At 58.5% G+C, this 20,942-nt stretch overlaps 1 protein-coding gene across 1 annotated transcript in view; it reads left to right on the top strand.

Annotated features, from left to right (window-relative positions):
• The window catches only part of CIT (citron rho-interacting serine/threonine kinase), a 163,550-nt gene that overhangs the window by 53,759 nt on the left and 88,849 nt on the right, over positions 1-20,942 (top strand). Inside the window, exons 10-11 of the mRNA XM_056131037.1 lie at positions 11,007-11,097; positions 11,854-12,037. Of these exons, the coding sequence (XP_055987012.1) occupies positions 11,007-11,097; positions 11,854-12,037 (275 nt within the window). The remainder of the gene's footprint in view (positions 1-11,006; positions 11,098-11,853; positions 12,038-20,942) is intronic.

Consider the following 20,942-nt stretch of genomic DNA (forward strand, 5'->3'; position numbering starts at 1 on the left):
CGCAAATCCACACCTGTGGCTTCTGGGAACCCCAAGGTTCCCGCCTGATGGCTCCATCCTTCAGGCACGATGGAGAACCCCTGAACCCTGCTGATTTCTCACAACGGCATCACCAGCCAGCAGCTCCCTCCTCTTACTCATCCTCCATCACTCCACCCGTGTCTGCCCCCTGCCCCTGTTTCTGTCACCCCCGCATCCCTGTCTGCTCCCTGCTTCTGGCCCTGTGACTTTTCAGATCTCACCTCTCGATGGGATCGTGCTGTTTCTCTCTTTCTACATCTGGCTTATTTCACTTATTTTAATTAAAAAATTTTTTTTTGTTTGGGGGCTGTACTCAGCACTGCTCAGGGGTTACTCCTGGCTCTCTGCTCAGGAATCACTCCTGGTAGTGCTCAGGGGACCGTGTGAGATGCCGGGGATCGAACTCAGGTCAGCTGCATGCAAGGCAAATGTCCTACGCACTGGACTATCTCTCTGTTGCCCTCCCTACCCCAGCCTGATTCTTAACACTTTCGACTGGTTTTCCTGAGTCCCAACGCCCACTGTAGTGGCTCTGAAGACCCATGACATGTATTTGCCCTGACACTCTTAATTTTTTTTTCCCCTCAGTCGGTTCCCAGGATCTTGGGATAGTCAGAATGGCCTTGGCAGGTGAGAAGCACCAGGGGTTAAGTTCGGGATCTCACACTTGCTCTGGAACTTTCTAAGCCACTGGGCTGTTTTCCTCTGCCCTTCTCACCAGATGCCACAAACAAACCACAGGACTCTCCTGATCACCTGCGTGTGTGTGGTAGCACCGGGGCTCGAACTTGTGACCTTGGGCTCACCAGGCATGTACTGCTAGCCATCGAGCCCTCATCTGGGCTCCTTCTCTTACTATGCATAAATCTTTTATTGGAAATTGTGTCAGATTTTATAGAAAAAACACAAAGATAAAACAGAGCATCCCCACAGTCCCTTCTTCCGGTTTCCCCTTATGTGACTCTCTTGCATAACTCTACCACATTTGTCAAAACTAAGATGAATATTTGATACACTGCTGTTAAGCGTCAAACAACATTTAGAAGTCACCAATTTCCCATCCTCATGCCCCTCTTCTGTCCCAGGATTCTATCCAGGACACCGTATTGCATCCGGCATCTATAGCTGATGGGGTGGATCCTGGTGCAGGAGCTTTTGCGATGCTCAGTGGTGCGTGAGCTCCTCACCCCCCTGGGCCATCAGCCTCTGCCTGATGTTTGTTTTTGCCCTGCCCGTGCTCCCCCCTGCGCCCCTCCCTCCCTCCTCCTTGGGCTTCCTATATGCAGGGCAGCTGTTTGATTGCCGCCCAGCCCTGTGGCTTTCCTTTCTTATATGAGAGCCAGGCTATTAATTTTAGTGTCTCCTGGTAGATTTTTCTAGGCTTTGCCAACCTCACTCCCTGCATATCTCCAATCAGCTTAGACCTCCGTGGGTGAAAACATTGCTGAACTCAGCAGCTGGAGCGACTTTCTAACGAGCTGTCGCCAACATAAATTTCACCCCGGTTTTCCTACACGCGTGTTGCGTGACTTTCACCAGCCTGAACCCGAGAGGTCATTATGTCTCCCCCGCGTTGGTGGTCGCCGCTCCCAGGCCTGGTGGTTCCGCTTTCCACACACAGGATGGTCCCCTGATGAAAGCAGCATTAGCCTTCCTGCCATCTTGCCCCTGATCCTTTTCCTTTTTGTAACCAACTAAAGGGAGTACCGCTTAGCACAGCAGGTGATAATCTTCTGAAACTCATTATCCCACGGGGTGGTCCTGGACGGGCACTTACAAGCGATTTAAGAAGGGTCTGGGCACGTTCACAAGTGACGGACATGGGAGAGACTCCTGAGGGCCACTGGGATGTGCCTGAGCTTTGACACAGAGGTGGGCCGGTGCATCTGTGTCCCTCCGTCCGCTTCCTGCCCCTCTGCTGCCCTGGGCAATGAATGTCTCCTGGCCCGAATCTCACCCGGTCATGAGACTCTCAGAAACTCTGAGGCCCAGGTCCCATTCACAGGTGATCCCGGCCTGTTCCCTGCCAGGCTCCACACACCCCACCCCCATCTCCGCCTCCCCAGTAGTCTGTGAAATGAAGTTTGCACTGTTCGTGGTTTTTTGTTTGTTTGTTTGTTTGGGGGGGGGTGTCACACCCGGCAATGCACAGGGTTTACTCCTGGCTCATGCACTCAGGAATTACTCCTGGCGGTGCTGGGGGACCCTATGGGATGCTGTGAATCGAACCTGGGTCGCCGCGTGCAAGGCAAAACTCTCTACTTGCTGTGCTATCGCTCCAGCCCTCTCTCTCTCCTTTTGGTTGACTTGACGTAAGTCTGCTCTCTTAGTGGCAGTGGGGGGCCCCGTGGGGCAGTCGATCCTGGGGTGCAGATGGAGGTTCAGATAGGGGACAAGAAGCCGTGGGGCCACACCTGCTATTCTGGACTTCTGGATAGTTGAAGCCCCCCTTCCCCCAACACCTCATTGATTCAGCCTCAGGGTTGAGCGGGCGTGAGACCTTTGCTGCCTCCTGCGGCGTCTTCTGTCAGTGGAAGGCCTTGCCACCTGCCCGGATTTCCAGCCTTTTCCGATTTCATCCCCCAGAGGCATAATGGTACCAACAGCCTGCCTGCCTGCTGGCACCTCCTCCCTACGACCGACCGCATGTCTCAGCAGTGAGAAGAGTGAAGTGTGAACGCGGCTCGAGGATGATGTCCTGCCACTCCGTGGCTGGGGCTCTCAGGAACGGAACGCGTCCTGCCGCGACTAAGGCCGTGCTCCTTCTGTCTCCGCTCGGGCTTGCACTGTTCTCGGAAGGGCTCCTGTCGAGGTTCTCCAGGCCCAAGTTGTCCACAGGGTCGAGCCAGTAGTGACTCAGTGGCACTGAGAACCGACGTTTGCATGCCGGATGGGGCCCTCTCTGTGGTTCATGATTGTGATTTTCTCCCTGGCTCTGAGTGGACAGCGTGAGGCTGCAAGTGCATAATTCTGGGGTTGCTGCAGCAAGAGGGAAGGCGGCCTTGGCCGGGAGGAGAGAGAGTGTGCGGTTTCCTGCTCGCCTGTGGACTCACATACTCACATGCAGGGAGTAACTCCAAGGCACTCACTGGCAGTTTTACTCCAGGGAGGCAAGTATTGGTTAAGAAGCATCAGTTGGTGGGGCTCAAATGATAGGACAACCAGGAAGGTGCTGGCCTTGTACGCAGCCAACCCAGGTTTGATCCCTGGCATCCCACATGGTCCTGTGCACACCGCTGGGAGTGATTCCTGAGTGCAGAGCTGGGAGGAACGCCTGAGTCTTGCTGAGAGGGTGTGGGGGCGGGGAGGGGGGCGGAGAGGAGAGAGAGAAGAGAGAAACTGAGAGACAGAGACAGAGAGAGAGGGGGGAGGGAGAGAGAGGGAGAGAGAGGGGGAGAGACAGAGATAGAGACAGAGAGAGAGAAAGACAGAGAGACAGAGAAAGAGAGGAGAGAGAGAGTTTCCGTGCCAGCCGCTCTATTCAGGTCTGTTGCACCTGGTGGAGGTTTTGTTTCCTAGTGCAGTTCGAGGAGGATGCAGGTATGTTCTGTTGTTTCCTTGAATCTCTGGTCCAGCCCAGCCAGTCTCTTCAGGGCAGGAGGTGGCGAGGAAGAGGAGCTGCACTCAGCACTGGGGGAGCCCTGTGAGGGAGAGAGGCAGGTGGGGCAGGGAGACGTTCAAGGGCTGAGCGCTTGCTGTGCACGCCGGAGACCCAGGTTCTGTCCCCAGCACCGCATGCGTTCCTGAGCACTGCCGGGAAGCCCTGGAGCACTGCTCAAAAGCCAGGAAAAGGAAAGGTGGGGGAGACGTTCTCATGCTGATGGCGGGGACCGAAGTGACTCGCCTGGCAGCTGTGGGCTCTCCCCGTACCAGCTCAGGAAGGAAGCTCGGAGAGAGGCAGTTAGTGGCTCTTGAGGGATGTGCAGGTGAATATTTATGTGTCTCGTAGGGACTGTTCTGAGAGTGAGTGATTGAGAGGAGGAGAAGAGAGACTAAAAAGAGCGAAAATGTTCATGAATTAGGATTACAGGCTTTCCCTGCCTCTCGTCTGAATTTAGAAACGACATCCAAAGATGTGAAAAATATGCAATCACTCCCCCCCAGATAAGATGAGATAGCTTATTTTAGAGATAATTGCAATATGAAAAGGCTAAAAATAAATCGATGTAGAATTTTAGGCAAAGGGAGGATCAGGAAAGGAAATGCAGGCAGAGCTCAAGGTAAACACAAACGAGTTCCTGTCAAACTCTCGGAGGGGACAGACTCGGGCGGAAGTGAAAGGGACAAGGGAAGCAAGGGCCTTTGTCCCATGACAGTCTCCCGGACGCTCGGCTCAGAAAGGACCCGGGGACTCTCCTCGTGGGCTCCCTGTCCTGGAGCCCCCGCGGCCGGGAGGACCAGTCCCTCACCCTCACAGTCAGGCCCCGTAGAGATGCTGCTTGTGACCGCGGTTCCAAGGGGGCCCTGGAAAGTCGGCGCCTGTCGCGGGCGGGTGGGAGTTTGTCAGAGAGCCCTTAATTGGGGCTCCCAGCCCTGACGTTTTCACTTCCCAGCCAACCCCTACGATTGAGCGAGCATGGGAGCAACTCGGCCAAAGTTCGATGGTGACACTGAACGTCGGGGACTTGATTCGGGCCCAGCCAGTCCGTGCCATGAAGTGCTGGGGGGGGGGGGGGGTGGCACGTTTATGCTCATTCGGTCGGAACTGACGGGGGTGGGTGGCTGGGGACGAAGGAGAGCCAAGTCTGAGACCAGCTTGGGGACCCCCTGTGGTGGGAGGGAGAGGACAGTGTCCAGCCCCAGCACCTGCACTCTTGCTCTCTTCCAAAATCGGACTCACAAAGGCCCACATCACACACTGACAAGCCAGGTGGGGCCAAATACCCACTTTGACCTCCCCCCACCTCTCTGGACTTCCGGAAGCCTCAGCAGTCACGTACACAGCCCAAAGCTGCCACCCAGTTAAGAAGCTGCTCCAGCCTTACCGTCCCGATAAAAAGACTTAGTGCCCCGAACAAACAGGATGGCCTCTTAGTACCTCTCAGTCCTTATGCAAACCCTACTGCACAAAAGGAAAAGGAGAGAGAGAGAGAGAGAGAGAGAGAGAGAGAGAGAGAACACAGAGGGAGGCTGGGGGTGGGGGAGGGGCATTGGGGGAGGGTGGGAGGGAAATGGGGGACATTGGTGGCCGGAAATGTCTACCAGAGGGATGGGTGCTGGATCATTGTGTGACTGAAACCCAGTCATGAACAGATTTTAATGGCTATTTAATGGACATCGAATATCTCACGGATATTCAGTAAAAAATTAAAAAAAAATAAAAGGAATGTGGAGTTAATGCCCGCTTCAATCAGCTTAAGCAGTGGCTGAATAAATAGCGGTACTCCTACATTCAGTAATAAAAATAAAGAAGAAGTGAAAAACCCAGTTTATTTTTGGCAAGGCAAGTGCTCGGGAGCCTCTGATCCAGGACTCTCGCAGACTTAACCAAACTTCCAAACAGAGAAGGGACACGGACAGCGAGTACGGGGACCTGCAGTGCTCAGGGGTCACTTCTGGCTCTGCAATCGGGAATCACACCTGGTGGGACTCAGGGGACCCCAGACACAGTGCCAAGGATTGAACCCGGGTAAGCTGGATGCCAGGCTTATCCGCCTGTCTGCTGTACCGGGTGTTTGAGAAGGACACGGTTCGTCTGGTGTGTCCAGCTTCGTTAAGACTGGCGCCCACCGCAGGACGAAGCCCGTGCTTTCTGGCAGGTGGGCCCAGCTCTGATGGGCGGGCGGGCGGGTGGATGAGGATGCTTCAGCCCTGTAGCCTACCTTGCCCCTGCGCTTTGAAGACACCTTTCTAAAAGGCGACCATCAGCCAAGTCCACAGTGCCCTGAAGTCGTTGTCATCTTTTTTTTTTTAATGAGGTTTTTGATGCAAAGAAATGGGATGATTCTTTTGTTTTGGAATTTTGGGTGGCAACCCAGCTGTTCTCAGGACTTTCTTCTGACTCTGTGTCCAGGCATCACTTCTGGCAGTGCTCAAGGGACTGCGCGCGGTGCCAGGGGGCAATCCAGGTTGGATCCTGCACCTTAGTCCCTGTGCGCACATGCACACACACAGACACACACACACACACTCTCTCTCTCTCTCTCTCTCTCTCTCTCTCTGCCCTCTGGGAGAGATTTTATGAAATTGTGGGAGAGTGGGCCTGACTTCTCTTCCTTCTTAGACAGTGGGGTCATCTGGGCAGCCATTCCCGAGTGTCCTTCCTAGGGGGTTGGGGTGCTGGGGGACCTGCCTAGGACCCCGGGGGGTTTACTCACTTCTCAGGGGCTGGTGGCGGGGGAGGGCTCGCTTTATTTGCTGGGTGCCGCTGGCTGGCTTTGGCTCCTGTGCGAGCGCCCTGCTGGCTCACCTGCTCTTTCCAGGCGAGCACTTTCTCCCGCAGCCGCTCCCTCCCCCGCCGAGTTGTCCCTCTGGCCTGGGTTGCCGCCTTCGCTGCCACTTCCTTTGACAGACTCCCACTAATCCGCAGCCCCTTGGTTTCTGTTATCTGGTCCTGAGGATAGAATTTGTCACTTGTCCTGAGAGAGGGAAAGACGTTCACAGCCGTCACTGTTGCAATGATGGAGTCAGTCTTGGGCACAGACACCAGCCCACGCTCTGAGCCTCCAGTCATCCCTGTGTTGGTCCAGCACCAGGGTCCACTCACGGGGGCCAAGGTCCCACCTGCACGGACTCCCCAGCCGTATACCCACACCTGGCTCGGGCTCTGGGTGTTTCTGGAGATGCACTCCTCCTCGCCTTTCCGAGTGGCGTTTGAACTGACGCTCGAGATGCATCTTGGCACTTTCCTGCAGGAAGCCGCTCAGCCCTCCCTGAGGCCCCCCTGCAGACATCCCCCCTCCCTGTTTTCTTCTCAGTCTCTCAAAGCCGAGTGCTCCAGGGAAGAAGCACCCTCTTCCCTGGCTTGAGATCCTCCCTCCATGATATAGGTAACCGTGGAGCTGCGGAAGTTTTTGCTTCTTCCTCCTCTGGGTGTGAGCAGGACGCCCAGTTCTTCGGCTCGGCGCTTCGTTCTCTTCATCCTCTTCTTTTTAACCATGTGAGACCCTGGTCGGTCGGACGAAGCCGAGAGTGTGTTTGACACTGAGTGGATCCAGGCCCGGTCCTGGCCCCTTACATAAAGGGGGAGCTCCAAGTGTGCTCGAGAGGCCCCTCCCAGCAGTTCTCAGCCACCAGGGTCCCTGATCCCCTGCAGTGGGCCTGGGGCATCTGGGGACCCTCCCGCATCACATTTGACGATGCTTTGGGGAGCTTGTGCCTGGGATGGGGCCAGGGCCTGGGTCCCTGGTGTGCAGGGCCGGTCCCCTGCCTCCTGCACCCTCTCCTCCCTCTGTGCTGGTTCTGATGTCAGGGCTGTGGGTGCCCCGCTCTTGACTGCAGGGCTCGAACACTTGGTTGTGGCATTCCCACCTGGAGACCAAGGGGTCACAGACATGGGCCACAGCTCCTCTGTGATGGAGGGGAGGTGCTGGGGGTCTGACTTGGGTCCCGCCCTGGGCTCTGTGCTCTGCCTGTCAGTTCTTCATGACTCCTTTGGGTCTCCGTGAGCGGCCTGGAATGACCCTGTTCGAGGTCCTTGTCTTGGGCTTGTTTCTTTATTAAATTTTTTTTTTTTTTGCTTTTTGGGTCACACCCAGCGATGCACAGGGGTCATTTCTGGCTCTGCACTCAGGAATTACCATAGTCAGGGGACCACAGGGAATGCTGGGAATTGAACCCAGGTCGGCCACATGCAAGGCAAATGCCCTGCCCGCTGTGCTATTGCTCCAGCCCCTGGGCTTGTTTCTTTATGTGAAACCTGGTGGACTGGGGAGTGGGCTCGGGGGAACAGCACCTGCTCTGCAGGCAGGAGGCTGGGTTTGGTCACCAGCACTTGCCAGGGACCCCCACTATGTCCTGAGTAAGGAGTAGCCCTGAGGACTGCCCGGTGTGGCAAAACCAAAACCAGACAAGTTAAAGAAAAAAAAAAAAAGATCAGGGCAGCTCGGTGTTTGAGGTTTGGGCATGTAGGGGGAGGAGGGAGTCCCATGTAGCCTCTCCCCTCAAGGAGCTTGATCTGTGGTGAAAGCAGACAGCCAGCCTCTCCCCCACCCCCAAGTCAGAAGTGGTTTCCTGGTTTTGGGATTGGATCGGTGTGCTGGAAAAGGAAGGTGGAATCAGGGCACCTGACGCTCCGAGGGGTGTGTTTGGACAGAGGCGGGTCATCCATTCGCTTCTTCATGTTTGTTTTCAATAACTGTCAACATGAACCCCCCACCCCACCCCAAGTCCACTTCCAAGTGTCTAATGCACGTGAGGACTTATAAAAAAGAATTTATAGCAGAGAGTTGAGCTAACTCCAGCTCTTAAAACAGCTTTTTGCTATTTTTTCCGATAGCCTTGTTCTGCCTCTGTCTTGTAATGGGAGTGTTGGTGGGTTCCTTAAGAAGTTGCTCACAGAGCCCCTGCCACTAGGACGGGTCCTCTGACGCGACCTCCAGGCCAGGCTGGCAGTGACACAGAGGAAAAGAGACGCGGTCTCGGTCATCATCGGAAGTGGTGGCTCTGGGGGAGTTGGTGAGGAGACGATGATTTATAATAAAGATTAGCCCCGCAAATGTTAACACAAACACTCATTAATGTTTTCCAGACAGGGGCGGGGTGGGGAGAGAGAGAGGAGAGAGTTATTTGCGGGCTGTGGAAGTGCCCATCCCTTCTCCTCTGTGTTCTGACTTAGGGCCAGTGTGGCTGAGTTTGTGGCTGGCAGTCCCCACACCATGCAGGACTCTGCGAGTGCAAAGACCCTGCCTGAGGTGCCAGTCTGAGGAGCCGATCTTCTGCTCTCCCAGAGCCCTGAGCGGGGCGTCCCTGCCACCGTCCCCTCCCCCTCCTCTCCCCAGCCATCAGTGCCAGTCCTTCTCTTCACTCTGCACTTCCTGTCTAGCCTCTTATGCCCTCTTTTTGCACTGTCTGGCAAACCTCTTGCTTGTTACCTGCTAGAATTTCTTTTGTGTGTGTGTGGCTGGGGGGGCGGGGGCGGGGCGGCGCCACCCCTGTCAGTGATCAGGGGTTCCACCTGGCTCTGCACTCAGAAATTACTCCTGGCGGCACTCAGGGTACCAAGTGGGATGCCGGGGTTGAAACCCAGGTCGGCTGCGTGCAAGGCAGATGCCCTCCCCGCTGTCCCGTCTCGCTGGCCTCTGCTGTGATTTTTTTCGCGGTGACGTTTCCCTGCCTTTCGTTGACAGTTGACTGTCTGGCCCGTTTTCAGACCTTGACCACATGGTCCAGCTTTGCGCGTGACGGAGTCTTCCTTAAAGGGGATCTTATGCTCTAGTGGGGAATTTCTCAATCAGCCTCATTCCACAGAGGGCGGCTCCTGCCCCTACATTAATCAGAGTCCTCGGCAAGGAATGGAATTCTATTTCGGTCTCCTGGAGATAAATTAGTATATAGTGGAAAGGGAATTAAACTTGGGCTGGGAACGGAACGCGGTGATTAACCCAGCATCCAGGGGAGTGCGTCTGCACCGTGCAGGCGGAGGAACATCTGTCCAGATTCTGTGGCTGCCCATCCCCCCAGGCCCCTCACGACAGGCGTCTTTCCTGTCCAAAGTCTCCCTCCTCCTCCTCCTCCTCCTCCTCCCTCCTCCTCCTCCTGCTTCTGCTCCATCATCATCACAGGTCATCCTTACGGTGTTTCTATCCACCAAGAACTGTCCTAGCACATGAGGCAGATTTCTCCGTTTAAACCTCACTCTGGGGCTGGGGTGCGGCTGGCCTGCCTTGCCTGTGTGACCCCTGGGCAGGACCACCCCTGACAACTCAACCCGAGGGTAACCTCTCTAGCACCCTTTGAGGAAGTGCTCTCCATGCCAGGGTCTGCACCTGTTCCGTTAGCCATCAAAGACCCAAAACACTTCTCTGTGCTGGGCTCCTCGGCCAATCCTGCTCCATGCATTTCCCTGGGCGATGGGGTTTCTCTCATTCTGGGGGAGGGAAAATGTCTCTGTGTGTGGTCATTCTTGAAGTGAATGTGATTTCTGTGAAAAGGAAGTGTTTTGTTTGTTTGCTTGAAGAAGGAGCAGGCAGTGGCGACCGGAGTCCGCTTGGCCGTGAGCCTGTGCTGGGGGGAGCCTAGCCTGGCTGTGGGCTGAGGCAGTCAATGTCATTTTTCCTCCCAGTTGGCTAATCTTTCAAATATTGAGCGGAGCCGGTTCAGATACTCACGGAAGATCTGCATTCCCCTGTGAGCTCAAGGGGCGGTCGGTAATTAGCAGGTGGGGTGCATCTTGCCTGGTCTCCTCCTGCCTCGCCCGTGTCCCTGCCCCTGACGCTCTGAGAACGTTCCCTGCCACTTCGCAGGAGCCATTCATTCCCGGCCCTCCCCCTCGTCCACCCCCCTTACCTTCCAGCCCCCCTCCCCGCACCCTTCCTTCCCGCTGCAGTTCCCATGATGTCGTCGTCACGGGGGAACTTTGGAGAGGAACAGCCCGGCCGTCCTGGCATCTTCTTTCCTAAGCAGCCAGACAGACTGCTGCTCCGAGCTGGTGCTCAGCTTCGCCCAGGAAACAAAGAGTCAAACCCAAAGCAAAAGACCTCTGGCCCGGAGTGGCTGTGCCGGCTGTCCTAGGGGGCGCTCTGGCGAGCTCCCCGGCAGTGACTCATGCTCCGTCGCTCAGATCAGCATTGGCCCCGCCACGCAGGCGGCCAGGTGGGGTCACGGCCGGGCATGCACGGCGCGGGGCGCTTGCAGCCTGCACTGCGGGGCTTGTGATGCCCGGCTCACCCAGTCGCGGGGTCGCCAGCTCGCGCCCGGCCCCTCCGGTTCTCCCGCCACCGCGGCTGCCTCAGCCCGCAGCCATGGCAACGCTGCTGCTGGCCGGCTGCACCCCCGGGAGCCCACGGCGACAGCGGGCAGCCTGCTGGTGACGGGCAAGTGTGCAGCGCGGCCGCCCGCCCGCCCGTGGGAGCGTAGTGGGGCTGCGGAAGCGGAGCCGCGTGCGGTGCCCCTGGCCGGGAGACGTGCCTGACCGAGGTAGGCTGCTTCCCGCAGGGCACAGGCGTCCCCCGCCAGAACTTTGTTTTGCCTGGCATCTCATCCTGCTGATGGAACTGCGGCGGTTTCAGAGGGAGGGCAGGACTTAGTCGGGGGAGGAGGGATAAGGAACTTGGAAAAAAAAGAGAAGGAAAGTGGGTGACGATCCCTTCGAGTCTGTCCCTGCTCCCTGCTCCCGAGGAGCTCGGCTCGGGGCTCTGCCTTGCCCGAGTTACCTGCTGCCTCTCCGAGCCCTTTCCGTCCCCGTCCCGTTCCCGGCTGCGATGCCGTGGAACGTCCCGAGTCCCGTGGCGTCTCAGTGACCTGCATGAAGTGGGAGTCATGTAGACCTGTCTTGGGAGAGGAGAGGGAGGTGGAGGTCATCGAAGCACTCGGGAAATGGCAGGGACAAGCGGCCAGCCTCCGTGAGGCCCCCAGGGGCTCTCCGTGGCCCCCCCCAGAGACCTGTCTGAGTTTCTCCCTCGGCCCCCCGGCCCCCCACCGCCCCCCTCACCGGGCAGGCAGCCTGGCTGCGGGGTGGTGGCCATGTTGGCAGGGAAGGGGTTAATCTCTTGTTGCTGTACCAGCCGGGAGGCTGGGGCTGCCTGTGAGAGCGAGATTGGAAGCAGGAGCTGCAGTGCCACCGGGAGCGCGGACCGAGGGAGACGAGGGAGCCGGGTTTTCCCCCCCTCTCCTCCGCAACAGTGTTTGGAACCCGCTGAATTTCCCTCCCCCTTCTTGTTTTTCTTTAACCAGCTCCTCCCCCCTTCGTTCCCACCCTCAAGTCTGATGATGACACCTCCAATTTTGATGAACCAGAGAAGAATTCGTGGGCTCCATCCTCTGCGTGCCAGCTGAGCCCCTCCGGCTTCTCGGGCGAAGGACTGCTGTTTGTGGGGTTTTCCTACAGCAAGGCGCTGGGGATTCTTGCTAGATCTGAGTAAGTGCACGTTTGACTTTTGAAGGGACCTGCATCGAGGCCAGGCATGCAGAGCCCAAAGGTGGGGGGGAGGGGGCGGAGGGGAGAGGGGAGGCGGGGGAGGGGGGGGCGCTCGCCCGCCCGCCTGCAACCAGAGAGCAGTTTACCTGTTTGCGCGTTGCTGGGCTCAGCCTGGCCCCGGGCTGCTGTGCGAAAGGCACCTCTCCCCGTCTGTCCGCAGCATCGTGATCGTCACCTGGGCACTTTGGGCTAGTTTTCCGTTCTGGGTGCCAGTCCCTGCTCGGGGCTTGGGGAGGAGGCAGGGGCGGGGGCTGCAGGGAGCAGTGCGGACGGGCAGCTGCCTGGCCGAAGGAGCCCCGGGTGGGGGGAAGGCAAACGGTCCGGCAGGGCGTCCGTCCGTCCGTCCGTCTGGCTCTCAGGTGGGTGGATGGAGGTCGCTCTCTTGGCCGCACTCAGAGGGCTCCTCAGAGCTTCTCGACGGCTGAGCCCAGCTCCAGGGGCTGGAACCGGAGCCGGTGCCTGGCCGCTTGAGGTCTGCTGCAGGATCGGGGCTGTGGCAGCTGAGCCCCGTTACAGGGAGCCCCCGGGAGAGCGGGATGGAGCCGAGCCATTGATTCACAGGAACTCGGCTTCGTGGCAGGGGGCAGGGGGCGGCTAGAGCGTGGACGTCTGAGTGCCCCCATGGGCCCCTGACCGGCCGGCTGTGGCTCTCTCCCTTCTTGACGGAAGCCGTGAGAGACGCGGTGGCTTGCCACTGGAACCCGGGGCTCCTGGCCCCCAGGAATTCTCTGCAAAGGCAGCCAGCCTCTTGCTCCGTCTCCGGGGCACGGTGCGGGTCTGTGCCAAGGAGGTCCGTGGTGCTCCGGGTGTCAGCCCCTTGCTGGGGGGCTCTCAGGGAAGCGTCGGCTAAGGAGTCGTTGCCTGCTCAGGCGGATTTCATTTTCTCCCCGCAGCGTTCGCTTGCCCTCAGTCTGTCGTGCTGGCCCCCGAGGTAGTGGCTTGAGGGGAGCTGGTGCAGGTCCCTGGACGGGGGTCTCCCCTGGGCGCTGCGTGGCCCGGAAGCTTCCTCAGAAGATTTCGGGCTGACCGTGGGGAACTGGGGGCTGGATCTGACGTGGGGTCCTGGCCCCCGAGCTGATCCCAGAGAGAGACTCGGCTGCCCGAAGGCACCGAGACGGTTCTCCTCGTGCCCCTCCCTGGAGTCGGGTCCCCTCCCGGTCTGGGCTTGGGTCGGCTTGCTGGTGCTGACTGGCTCCTGGGCTCTGCAGCCCCCAGAGTGACGGGGGAGGGGAGGAGAGGCAAAAGGCGCCCGAGCTGTTGCATGTGCCATTGGCCAGGTTCGAGCAGGCCCAGAAGAGCTGGGGTTAGGGTTCGGCTCTGAAGAGCAGGGCAGAAGGTGGGGGCGGGGGTGTGGAGGGGCGGCTCGCGGGCAGCCCTCCCTGGACACACGCAGCACCCTGAAGGTCACGGGGGTGACCTTACTGGACAGGAAGGAGAGTTCGAGTTCTGGCTGGGAGGGATTGACCGCTCACCGGGGACGCTGGCTCAGGGGTCTGGCAGGCCCGAGAGGACGTGGGGGGAATTTGACTCGGGGCCTGAGCTAGGATGGTCGGGGGGGTTGTGGGGGTCTTAGCCGCCACAGTTAGTCCGAAGCCGCCTGTGATTAATCGCCTATTTTCTGTGATGACTGTAATTGCCTCTTTTTTTTCTTTTCCTTTTTTCCTGCTTTTCACAGACGCTCGTTTAAGGGAGCTCTGGCAAGGGCCAAGGCAGCAGTCGGGCCCAAACACTCGACACGTACTGGGTGATTTCATGTCCTCGTGATCCTTCCCCTCAGCCCGTGTTCCTACTGCTCACTGTGCATAGCACGGGCTACTTTCCCTCTGGCAGTTCGAAATCTAGTTCTAGTTCAGAGCAAGAATCAGCGTCTTTTCCTGCCCCCACAGAACGCTTAGGAAGATTTCCATTTTTTTAAGAATAAAAACAGCAGCAACAAGGGGAGAAAACCGAGCCCGTTCAAGCAAGACCGTGTCTCTCCCCAGGGAGCTGAAATTGGGTGTTCCCAGCTCTGGGGAGCCGAACGCCCCTCCCACCGCCTCTCCTTTGGCCCCAGAAGGGCTTCCTCTCCTTCGGTGTCTCTGGCTGTGACCTCACTGTGGCCCCAGCTCTTCGGCCTATGGGGAGGACCCCACTACATCACTGAGGGCTTCGCCCACCTGTTGGCTGTCCAGGGGACCCTGGCTGTGCTTGCCAGATTCTGACCAGTGGGAAGTCCCGTGAGGGAGCGACGGTGCCACGTGACTTAGGAGCCCCCTCCCGGCGTGGCCGTGTGCTTGCCACACACAGGTGGAGGTGGGGGCGGGGAAGGCTCTTTTTCTTCTTTTCCTTGGGGGTTCCGGTGTTGCCCCCCCCAGGGTCCCCCGTTCCCCGCTGCGCCCCCCCCCCCCCCCCCCCCCCGTGTATTCTTCTTTCTCTCCTTCCACTTTCGCCATCACTGGAATTTTATGCACACACACTGACACTTTGTGGCATGACCCATCTCTCACACCCTCTGGGCACACAGATGCTGCCCCGGGTCAGCTGACCCCCAACCCCTCACCCAGGAATCGAACGTGGGGGGTCAGAGGTGCAGCCGGGCAAAGGAGGAGTCTCCAGGCAGGGGCAGCACTTTGCTGCAGTGTTGCCGAGGGCCCCCCGGCTTTTTGCTTGTTTGGGGGCCACATCTGGCGGTGCTCCTGGCTCTCTGCTCACCCGTCACTCTGGGCGGTGCTTTGGAGAGCCCTAAGTCGTGCCAGGGGTCGAACCCAGCTTGGTTGTGTGCACGGCAAGCACCTTCCCCCCCTTACTGTCTTTTCGCCCCCCCAATCTAGTCTTGATGCCCTGTCAGGTGCTTTGTTTTCTGGGTCTCAGGAGCTGTTTGATCTCAGTGCTCTGTGCCCGGGGGTGGAGTTGGAGCGAGCTGGAGGGATGCTCTGGGCCCAGTGTGGGTTGTCGCTGGGGGGAGGGGATCATGGTGACGGAGTTCGTGCTGGAGGCACGTGCCTGGCTCCTGCTTCCCTCCTTCCGTGTCGCCGGCGCCCCGAAGCCCCAGGCATGCGTGCCAGGGTGTTCCTCGGAGCCGCTGCTTGAATCATACAATAGTAGGGTAGTAACAGGAACCCGCGTGTGAAAGGTTTAAAAATAAAATCGATCCCCGCTCTCCTCCCTCCCCTGCCAGCGCGGTGCACACTTCCGGAAGTCCCTCTCGGCTCCTGGCTCGGCGGCACTGCCTTCAGCCCTCAGCCCCAGCTCCAGCAGGAGAACGCAGCCGGTCTCTCCGTTTGCACCGGCCTGTGGTCCTGACACACGCACCAGTGTGCTTTTGGAGAATTGGGTTGCCTTGCAGGAGGAGGACTCGATCTGCCAAGGCTTGACATCTTTTATTTTTCATTTACCGAGGGGCTTTCTCTCTTCTTTTGAACTTGGGACTTTTTTGGGGGGGTGGGGCTGAGTAGGGTGGGGGCCAGCACTCCCACTTGGCAGTGCTCAGGACTGACTCCTGGCTCTGCACTCACTCCTGGGGGAAGGGGGCGGCTTGAGAAGCCGTGTGTGTGGGGTGGGGGGCAGGGATTGAACTTGGGTTGGCCATGCAAGGCAAGAACTCTTCCCTGCTGTTCTGTCGCTTCAGACCAACAGAATTTTCTCTTTCCCTTCGGGGGTGGGGCTGAGAGTTGTGTGTAGGGGACAGCCATCTGAACAGCATGGAGAGAGAGCGGCCACCTTTGCATCCCAGCTGTGCAGAGACCCCCACACCATCCAGCCAGCATCCTCTGCTGCAGATGGAGGGGTGAGGGTGGCGCCTCTCAGGGCTGTGGCGCGGATTCTGGGACTCGGACACAGCACCTGGTCTCGCGCCTGGCACTGGGAAAAGTCTCAACTGCTCACTCTGGTCTTTGTGATTACTGGTACCCAAGTCCGTCTGTCCCCTGGAACCTTCTCTCTCTGCCAGGAGCACAGGGGAAAGATCTGGCAATGATCCAGTGACCCAGAGTCATGCCAGCCCCACAGCCCCGCCCTCCCGAGCCCTGGGAATTTTCGGCCAGAGACCCTCGACCCTCTGGATCAACATGCACGTTAACCAGCAGTGGCCAAGCACCCGTCATTTGGGTTGTAGGGTGGAGTGGGCCGGGGCTTCTTCCCAACAAGGGGAACAAGACTGAGCACCTACCAGGGAAGTTAGGGAAGCCGACCTGGGGGACACCACCCGCCATGGCGAGTGGCAGCTCCCAGCTGGGTCTGTACCCACGGAAGTGTGCCGGGTCCATCCCCCTGGTGGTGTGTGACGCCCAAGGATGGACTGGGTCCCCTTCATCCTCGTTTCCCTGGGGTGCAGGACAGGGAGAGGCCTCCGTGCAAACAGGCTTGGAGCTGACCTCCTGAATGACCCTTCTCGGCGGAAGACACAGTGGGTCTGGGTGGAAGGGAACAGAGAAAACTTCGGGTGGGGAGGCCGAGAGCATTCGTCTCTTTGGGGCCCACGCCCGGCATCAGGCGCGGACCCCAGCTCTAAACCCACATGAGCTCACACGAACTGCCCCAGGAGGGCCCTCCCTCATGTCCCTTCCTGAAACAGGGCAGAGTCTCTTGGCTGCAGCCACTCTGCTCCCCAAGGTGCATGTCACAGAGGGAGCGAAACTGAAAGCCTGTGTGGGGTTCCCGTGCTCTGTCCGGCATGAGGGCCGGCAGATGGGAGCTGGCCAGCCGCTGAAAGAGGCTGTTGTTTCCCAGCTCTGCAGGTCTGGCCAGTCGGAGTCTGTACAGCTCTTGCCTCTTTCTGATTGCTTCCTCTTCTCATTAAGATTCTCACGCGGTGCATGTGTGTTTTGAGTGTGCGTGTGTGTGAGTGTGCTGTGAGTAGGCATGTGTGAGTGTGTGTGTACAAGCATGTGTGTGGTGTGTGTGTATGTGTGTTTGTGCGTGCCTGTTTGTGAGTGTATGGTATGAGTATGTGCATGTGATACGTCCGTGAATGGGGTGTGTGCGTGTGTGAGTGGTGTGAGTGTGCATTTGTATGAGTATGTGTGTGCGTGGTGTGTGCATGAGTATGCGTGTTGTGGTGTGAGTGCTTGTGGTGTGTTAGTGGTGGTATGTATATGTGTACGTGTGGTGTGTGCAGGTATGTGAGTATGTGTGGTGTGTGTGTGTATATGTGATTGTGTGTGGTGTCAGTGCACCGCTGTGTGGTGTGAGAATGTGAATGTAGTGTGTGCATGCATGTGATGTGTGAATGTGCATGCCTGTGTGTGACTCTATGTGCATGTGGTGTGTGCATGTGTGTTGCATCTGTGCACACGTGTGCATGTGTGGTGTGTGCATGCATGTGTGGTGCATGTGTGCTGTACGTGTGTGCATGTGTGTGGTGTGTGCACACACGTGTGCATGCCCATGAGTGTGTTCATGGGGAAGCCTGCTCATGTCCGCACTCCGCAGGCGTCCTTCGTTGCCAGCTCGGGAGCATGGAGGTGAAGGGAGCTGCCTGGATCTTGTTCTTCCCCATCCTCGCAGCTGATCAGATCCAAGTTGCCCAGTAAGTACTTGGCGAATCATGGATCTGGATCCCTCCTGTGACCGAAGCTGTCCGTCCATCTGTTGAGGCTCTGCAGTACCTCTCTCTTCAAATCCACGCTTTGCTTGCAGCTGCATCCTGACCTCGGGCCCGAGAGGGCGTATTTCTGGAGAGGACGGGGGCTTGCCCTTGGTCCAGCTTTCTCTGTTTACTTGGGCGGGGGACTTTAAAAATTCGTTTCCCGGGGCTGGAGCAGTAGGCCAGCGGGAAGCGCTCTGTCCTTGCACGTTGCTGACCTGGGTTTGATCCCCGGCAACCTAGATGGTCCCCTGAGCTAAGGGCCAGGAGCAAGCCATGAGCACTGCTGGGTATGGCCCAGCCCTCCTCCCCCCAGAGAAAAACAAAGACCCTAACAACGTGTTTCCCTTTGCGCACGCAGCCCAAGGCCCATTCCCTCGGAACCTCACCACCGCACTCTGTCTCTGTTCTGTCTTTTATTTTCTCAGGAGAAAGTCGGCACGAGACCTTGCCATGGGACTCGGGGCTCTCTGATCACCTCCTCTCCTCAAACAGGTCTGGGGACGGCAGCTCCTGCCCACGGCACCCAGGGCCCTGCTGCGGCCCAGAGCTCGGGCTCTCGCCTCCTTGTCTCAGGCTCTCCCTGGCTCCTTCCCTCCTCGCAGTCAGGCACGTCTTGTTCTTGCTTTCCTCTGTTCTCGATTTAGACAGAGCACTCCACCGCCTTCTCATCTGTCTTAGAGACACCTTCAGGAGCGCTGATCCCAACCGGCCAGGCCCGATCCCGCCGAGAGGGCCCAGGGGGGCGTGGGGTGGTTTTCTTGCTGGCCCGCACGTGCTAATTGGTTTGGGCGCCTCGCTCCCAGGGGAGACAGTGATTGAGTAAATGCTGCTGGGTGCTCCCCTGCGCCGGCCAGCACGGCTGCCCTTGCCCTCCCTGAGCGTGTGGTCCTCCCTTCTCTGTGGCGCTCGCGGTCCGGGTCCTGACCTTCTCTTCTGCCAGCTTCTCACACGCTTCCTCAGGAACAGCCTCCCTTCAGCATCTCTGCTCGAGCTTTTCTTTCTTTTTTTTTCCTTCTTTTTGGATCACACCTGGCGATGCACAGGGGTTCCTCCTGGCTCTGCACTCAGGAATTACTCCTGGTGGTGCTCGGGGAACCGTATGGGATGCTGGGCATCGAACCAGGGTCGGCCACGTGCAAGGCAAGCGCCCTCCCCGCTGTGCTGTCGCTCCAGCCCCTGCCTCTAGTTTCTGACTCGAATCTCTTCTCCGTGGTGGATGGGCTCCTTCCCGAGCACAGACCCTTGTCACTCTCTGGCTCAGTGTCACTCTGGCACGGACTTTCAGAGCCCTCGAAGGGCCCAGGATTAGCGGCCTGGCCTGAACTGGGGGTTCTGGCCCGATAAGACCCAACCTGCCTTTCAGTCCCACTATTCCTTGTCCCCTGGGCCTGGGCTAGATGGGGAGAGAGTCTCTGCCGCAGCCCTACCCCCTCTGTGTGCCTGAAACAGCGCCCCCCACTGGCCAGCCTCTCCTGAGCCTCGATTGCGTTGGAAAAGACACAAGTAGCCAGGGATGGGCCCAGCTCCTCCCCGCCGGCCGGACACCGCTCCTGCCCCTGTCCTCAACGCAGGGCTGCCCGAGAGCTCGGAGCTAGACCAAGGGCTTGATCTCCTTTCTCAGTTTCCCCGCGACTCTGGGTGCTAACACGCATGACCCTCACTTCACAGACAAGCCCCCCGAGGCTGTTTCCTAGGGGTCTTGCGGGTCCTAACAGATCTTAGGCCCAACGCCACAGTAACTGCCAGCTTCTGCTGTTATGTCCTGGGAAGGGAGTTTTGCTCGCAGACTGACCAGACGCGAGGAAGCCCCTTTATTGCTAGCTTGAGCTAGGGTCCTCATCCAGTGCAGTGAAGTCTTGACTAGGGCCCCAGCTCCAAATTCTGGGCCGCTTATACAGCATTTTTCCAGAAACTGACAATATGTTTCCAATTCTGGTCCCAGTCCTGTCCTATGGTTCCAGGGACCAACACTATGTTTTCAGTTCTTGGTCCCAGTCCTGTCCCCTGACTCGTCTCCCTCAGCCCTCTCTCCTTGGCTGGTGCCATCGCCCATGCCCCCTGTTCTGATAGGCTGTTCCCATGGGGTGGTTTATCTGCCCAGGGTGGTACTGTTTTCTGAGAAGTCGGGACTTTCTGGAAGGGGAAACTGAGACTTAGGCCTGCCAAGTTTCCGTCTTAAAGTGGAGCCTGTCATGTCTCCACTTCGGCCTAATACCGGCAGTCAGGCCCCGTGCTCGAAGCTGCAGTTCCGGCCCGTTTACAGGGCGAAAGAGCTGCCACCGCAGGCCCGCACCCCGGATCCCAGCAGCACCCGCTGTTTCACAGGGGAGGGGAGGGAGAGCCAGGTGCACCCGCGGCTTCTCCAGTTCCCAGGCCTGCGAGGGCCGAGTGAGCTGCCTCCCCAGCTCTGGCCTCGTCAGGGCCGAGCCCTGCGTTCTTGCTTCTGGGGCGGCCACGTGCATCTTTGAAGTCCTGACTTGGGGGATCAAACCTGGGTCCAGGGCTGGGCGCCACCCTCTCCGGCTGTGTGCTGGAAGCATTTGATTTCTCACAGCCACAAGCCCTGAGCGTAAAGGTGGGGGGTGGAGGGGGCCCTGCAGGGGGGCTGGGAGGTAGACCTGGGGGTCCCCAGGGGTGCTTTGCTGCGTGGGGGGGGGTTGTTAGAGCCAGGCTCTTTTCTGCCACTGGCATTTAGGGGCCGTGATGGGCCTCAGGTGCTTTTGACGCTCCTTTCCTCCTCCTCCACCCGAGGAAGAATGTCTTGCGGGTTTCTGCCCATGGAGAGAATCAACCTCCACGTGGGGGACCGAACAGACGACCCCCCGTCTCCAGCTCCATCCCCACTCTGAGAGGAGCCCGGGATGCGCTGGTTCAACACGCACCTCCGGGCAGCAGACCCTGGGTGGAACCCGTTCGGGGGAACTCAGGGAATCGGGCCCGGATGGAGGCAGGCGCTGTCCCCAGCCCTGAGTCCCAACTCCTTCCTGCAGAACCATGCTGGGTGCCCTGCAGGGGCCGGGAAACAGTCAGCCAGTGGCCTGGCCGTTTGGCATGTTTGGTCTGCCCGTCGTGGCATTTTACTCATCTCTGTGCTCTTGGGTCTGTGCCTGTGCGTGGCCAGGGGCTCCTCCCATGTCAGTTGTTCCCTGCAGTGTTCTGGGACCACGTGGTGCAGAGCAGCCACCCAGTGAGTTTGGGTACTTTTCCCCGCCCCTCTGCAGCTTAGAGCTGAGGGTCCTAAGGGGTGGTCCTCTTCCTGGGGCAGAGATTGGGAAGGTT

The sequence above is a fragment of the Sorex fumeus genome, unplaced genomic scaffold (assembly GCF_029834395.1).
Source record: "Sorex fumeus unplaced genomic scaffold, SorFum_2.1 ptg000083l, whole genome shotgun sequence".
NCBI lineage: Eukaryota > Metazoa > Chordata > Mammalia > Eulipotyphla > Soricidae > Sorex > Sorex fumeus.